This window comes from Lycium barbarum, chromosome 2, assembly GCF_019175385.1.
Source record: "Lycium barbarum isolate Lr01 chromosome 2, ASM1917538v2, whole genome shotgun sequence".
NCBI lineage: Eukaryota > Viridiplantae > Streptophyta > Magnoliopsida > Solanales > Solanaceae > Lycium > Lycium barbarum.
This window is the reverse complement of record NC_083338.1, coordinates 3885148-3891193: the sequence shown is the minus strand read 5'-3', so window position 1 is coordinate 3891193 and position 6046 is coordinate 3885148. Positions and strand designations below refer to the sequence as shown.

The 6046-nt window shown below is 32.5% G+C and overlaps 1 protein-coding gene across 1 annotated transcript; it reads left to right on the top strand.

Moving 5' to 3' along the window:
* On the top strand, nt 1–1043 carry LOC132625907 (NDR1/HIN1-like protein 1). Its single transcript, XM_060340538.1, has one exon. The coding sequence runs from the start codon at nt 171–173 to the stop codon at nt 804–806; it is 636 nt and encodes a 211-aa protein (XP_060196521.1). The 5' UTR covers nt 1–170; the 3' UTR covers nt 807–1043.
* Nucleotides 1044–6046: the final 5003 nt, after the last annotated feature.

Below are 6046 nucleotides of genomic sequence, written 5' to 3'. Positions count from 1 at the left end.
CATTTTCTTTCTTACGCACCAAAAGGAAAACGACGCTTTCCCACTCTCTCTATAAAAATAATCAATCCTCATCTCCACTCCCTTTCCATTTCTCCTTCACAACACTAAAAAAAACTTCACTCCAAACAACCTCTCCTCCTCCTCCCCCCACCACTACAACCACCACCGACATGACGGAAAAAAAGTGTAGCCACCACAAGAGCAAGAAGAAGAAGATCATCCGGCGCTGTTGCGCCGGACTAATGATCTTCCTCTTCTTAGCTCTACTAGCTATCCTCATAGTATGGGCCATTCTTCAGCCCAAAAAACCCCGTTTTATTCTCCAAGACACAACCATCTTCACCTTCAACGTATCCGCCCCAAACATCTTCTCTACCTCCATCCAAGCCACAATATACGCCCGTAACCCTAACAAGAATATCGGTATTTATTACGATAAAATGGACATATATGCAACATACCATAGTCAACAAATTACATATTACACGCAAATACCCCCGGTGTATCAAGGCCATAAGGACGTTAACATATGGTCACCGTTTGTTTACGGTAATAACGTCCCTATCGCTCCATATAACGGGCCGGGCCTAACGGAAGATCAGGCAAATGGGGGAGTTTGGTTGGATTTTAAGATTGATGGGCGTGTAAAGTGGAAAGTGGGCTCCGTTACAACGGGGCATTACCATTTACATGTCACGTGCTCTGCATATGTCCCGTTAGGTGACCATCCCGGTAACGGAGGGATTATGGTTGGGAATAACGCCGTTAAGTATCAGTTATCACGGAGCTGTGATGTCAGTGTTTGAAGTATACCAGCCATCAAGTTTGTTTTTAGTTCTCTTTTCTTCTTTAAGCTTATTTTTACTTTTTTTTAAAATTGTACATTTTGCTAAAAATAAACATTGGGAAGGCAAAATTGACGATAAGACGGATATACAAGGGAGTTCACAATCTTGTAACAAGTTGTATTTCGTTTGGATTATTATTGGTACACACTTTTATTTGTGTAATTTACAAAATTATATCATAGTATTGTTTCTTCTCATCAGAAAAAAGTGAAACAATTATTGTTGTAGTGGTATTAGCTGCTAAGGATATTCATTTGGCGATGATCCATCCATCAACTTTGTTTTCAATTTAATTTACTCTTTCTTCGTTAAGCTTGTGTTTTTACTTTTTTCTTAATTAATGTCTTTTTTCCTGCATAGTTGATGGATTGTACATTTTGCTAAAAATAAAAAATGGGAAGAGAAATAGCTGAATTCATAATATTGTAAGAAGTTGTATTCATTGCAATCATTATTGTTACAAAATTTTGTATGTGTAATTTTCTCACTAGAGAAAAGTCAAACCTCCGAATAATGAGTAGGTAGTTCGATCCTTTTGATTTTGATCTTTGTCGTACGTATGGCATGGAAAAAGATAATGCTGTTGTAGTGATGATATACAAGTTGTCAGTGTCTTTGATTCTAGCATTAAATGTTATTTAAATTGCTAGCGCTTACTTGATGTTTACTCTTCTCTATTTAATTTAGTGTTGAATAGCACTATGAGAAGTTGAGAACACATGAGCTGTATATATTCGAGCATAAGAAATGGCTTTAAAATAGGCAAAGATTGAGGGTTTGGTCCATGGGAACATATGAGCTGTATATATTCGTTAAGTCTATAGGAATAGAGAACCCCATGTGATTACAAGTTGTATTGGCTGAAATTAAGTTAGTCTGTGCATGCCAAACAATATTGACTTGTTATTTTCCTCCTTCATCTCTTTTGTTTTCTCCAAAAGTTCAATGAAGGTAAGAATTAAGATAGTGTAGTAAACAATATTGACCAAGGTGCTTGCTATCCGGATTGGGTCTTGATTATTTTGAATTCGCATTATGTAAGGCTCATTAAAAGAAAAGCATTATCCTTATAATTGAGGATTTGTTCATATTCATAGATCGAACATAAGATCTCTAGTTAAAAGTGATTGAATCACTACAATTATCACTACTATTTTATCAGACTATTTTATCAGACTTGTACATTTTTATTGAAATTTAAATCACATTTATTGCATGTACTTGGTGATTTCTTAATTAGTTCAAATATCTCTAAATTTTTACTCTTCCTTCTTTAGTTAAAGCTTATATGGTTGTTTGTCAGAAATTTTGAGACCCCAAAAGGGATCTAGTGGGATTTAAGGGTAAATATTTAGTCGTACTAGGTGTTTACACCAATCAATTCAAGTTATAATAGTGCGAAATAATGCAGTAAAAATATATTTTAATTAATCATGGTTAAGTGATAGTTATGTATATATAACACATGATATGCATCCATTGAGTTAGCGTAAGCACCTGGTTTAGATAAGTTTTTACCGGATTTAAGTTATATGTTTGTTACATTATAGTCTTAATAACTCTTTTTTTTTAATATTCAAATTTCAAAATAGAAATATCACCTCAAGGATTGGAAGTTACTTTAATTAAAAAGTAACCAACCTCATGTTTTTTGTGCTTTTTTTGTTGTTGCGAAAGGGCATAATAATGTAAGGCACTTTTAGTAGCTGCCAGGATTAGTAATTATGCAAGTGTTTGTTAGGTTGAGCGTTCTAGTGGGGAACTATGAAACATATAGGGCTGAAATAAAAGAGAATGGACAAATTTTTAAATTGACAAAGAGATAAGGTTTGTAAACGGATATACTTTCAAAACATTTCTAAAATTAGAGGGTTTCTAGTTTTTTTTTCCTTCTGAAATGATAAAGCTTGTTTCTTCTACAAGAAGTTTTAGGAAAATACCTTTTTCACTTTGATAAAAATGTTGATGAGGTAGAATAGTATTTATTCCTATGATTAGTACGACAAAAACAAGTCTTTTGTGGTGTTTTTATAAGAGATAGTACTCTACATTCGTCACACTTTTTCATTTCTACATATATAAGATAATGAAAAGTTTGTCTTTCTGAAAAAATGAAAAGTTGATGATGCTCAATTGTAAACAATATGCTTTCGAATTAATTATGTCGAATCCTTTTGAATAGGAATCGTTTAGATAACAACTTTGTTCATGAAAAACATCGACCATTGTAATAGGATGGATAGATCCCTATATCTTTTAATAAGAGGTCTGGATCCGAGTCTGGAGAATAATATTTTTTTATATAAAAAACGTTTCCCTCTTTAATGGATCTTATGCCAATCAAATTAGTCGTCGAAGCCATAAAGTTGATGGATATCAGACACCAAGTAACCAAAACAAATCTTTACTCAACGCTCTTATAGATAACACTAGACTTTTCACAATTTTTTTGATAGTTTGGATCCTCTACCCTTTAACCCGATATCTCAGATACGAGTCCTGAAAATTTAAAAATTAACATTTGTGGGGAGAGCTTTTTCATTTTATTGAGTCTTACACAATGCAAATTTATATTAATCGAAAAAAATGAAAACCAAAAACTTTGCTCGACGTTTATTGTAGACAACACAAGGCTTTTCACAATCTTTTTGTAATTATATATGTGTGTCGTACCATGTGTTTTAACAATTGTACCGAACTGCAGGGATCAAATTTTGTTGTATAATTGCGACGTATTAAACAAAGAAAAGAAAAGAGAGAAAAACAAAACTAAGAGTAGAGAGAATAAATTGGGAAGAAATTAATTAAACATGTATAAGTGAATCATACAAAATGGCTAACAGCTCATAAAGACAACACTCTCTAATAAAAGAATGGAATACTTAACTTTGTCTTTAATTTTTTTTTTCATTCGCAATTTGTAAAATCTAAATTGTTTAGTGGAATAATTAACTTTGATTATGAGATATTTGATTTGCTAGAGATATAATTTTTTAATTAATTATATTAAATAAACAAATAAATAAAAATGTTCGTCGGTGCATAAGAGAGTGGATGCAGAAAGACAAAATAGAAATCTGTTTTTACGTGTAAGAAGAAGATATTAGGATCGTCCATGTTATCGAAATTAAAAATGTTCTGGATGACCTAATCGTTTTTTCTATGCTGGCTCAATTTGGTTCTCGTGTTGTACGTTTCCTTAGGGGATAATTTTACAAATAAATCATTTAAATTTTTTTTAGTCAAAATTAAAGTCATTAAATTATATTTGTAACGTAAAAGTTATTGGCCTGCTCGAACCGTGATTGCCCAATTCTTAAGTGCAACAACTAATGCGTTTCACTTATTAAATAGGATTTTACAGTCGATGGGTGACATTGGATGTCAAAGGTGCCCTTTGGTCTCCGTCTCTCCGATTTACAGATTCCTAGAAATGAGATCATCCTGAGGCACATGATTGTTCGTGTCAGTCTTCTAATGTCAGCACTTAGCTAGTGCTCTATGATAGGCCAATCGATCTCATCTTGATTGATATGACGAAGATTCTCATGTAGAAAGTTCACTCATCTTTGCGTACGTATCATAGAAGATTATTAAATCATTTCTTGTAACTAAAAAGTCACTCAATTTCATCTAAGCATCATAAAAGATAGTATCTCATTTGCGTTCTCTTAGTGGCTTCTAATGATCATATTTAGACAAAGTTGAGTGACTTTTGATTACGAAAATGAATTAATTACTTTCATAATACTTAAGTCAGACTATTTTTAAAATTTTAATTCAACGAGATGAAAATTAAATGACTGTCCATGACATTAAGCTGTCTGCTTAGTCATGTAATGAAAAGAATAAAGATAAAATTGATACCATCAATTTGTTTGCTGAGTAGCCTGAGTTATCCAAATCTCTTGTCAAAATAAAATTCATGAAATATTGCAAAAGAGTAGTGCATGATTAAAAAGGATGATTATGAATTTAAATAGTCCTTCTATTATTAATAAATTAGTTAATATAAAAGGATGCTCGAGGTTATTTTAATGTTCAATTTGTTTAATTGTTTGCACTAAAAGTTGACGAGTATCGGCTAGACCGACAGCCAGCTCAGTCGAAGCATGTGCACTAAAAGGTCGACTTTCCTAAAAGATAGTAGAAGTAGTGTTCAATGTTCACTTTTACGCTCTATTCTAAATTTTAAAAAAATAAAAATTAGTAAGTGTTGTAAATATTAATTATAATATGTTTGTCCATTAATTAATTTGGAGAGCAAGTTAATTAACTTGGTCACCAAGATTACTTGGCCACCAAGTTAATTGCTTAGGAATCAAGTAATTCCCTCCTATAAGTTGGAGTTTATTTGTAGAAAATTATATATGCAATGAAATTTCTCCTAAGTTCAAAGTTGAATAATATATCAGTTTTTTTCTATACACTTGTCTTTGGTGTATTGGTTGGGATCGAAATAATCAGGGTGTCATGCAGAACCTAATAATTTGCAAACCTTGAATGACGATAAATCGGACAACAAAGAAAATATACGAAAAAACATAATATTATAATATGGTTTGGTCAAGTGACCTACATATTAAAAAACCTAATTTAAAATAAAGCATTAAAACTGTGGAGAGAATAATCTCCCCATAAACAAGACTCTCTAAACGACTACATTGTAGATGCTATTATGTTCTGTTATATGAGAGTGATTCTTCAATTTATAGAGGTCCAAACGTTTTCCTCCAAGACAAGGATTAGCCAAATATGAAAGTGAATTATATTTTCCTTTCAGAAAAAGTAAAAGCAATTATGGTAATACTTTGACTTTCCTTCAAGGGAAAAGTAAACCTCAAATTTGGTAAAATCAGTGGTTTAGCACTACTAAAACCGACCAGGTCCATGTACACCCCTATTTGTAATTTGAATTTTACAAACCAACCCGGTCCATGTGCACCTCTATTTGTAATATATGTTTGATCACTACTAAAAATCAGTGGCTTAGCATGTATCATTTTCCCTCTCTTATTGGTTGCTTAATGGCAAAGCTGTAGCTTCAAGTATCACATTCCATGCACGAACTTACCTTTTTCCAAGGTAGCTTCAAGTATCACATTCCATGCACGAACTTACCTTTTTCCAAGGTAAGTAGTTACTTTTGAATTGTGAAAATTTCTACTTTTATGCGGTGGGTCGAAGGATTGGTATTC

Coding starts and splice junctions, on each gene's coding strand:
- LOC132625907 (XM_060340538.1), top strand. CDS start 171: ATGACGGAAAAAAAGTGTAGCCACCACAAGAGCAAGAAGAAGAAGATC.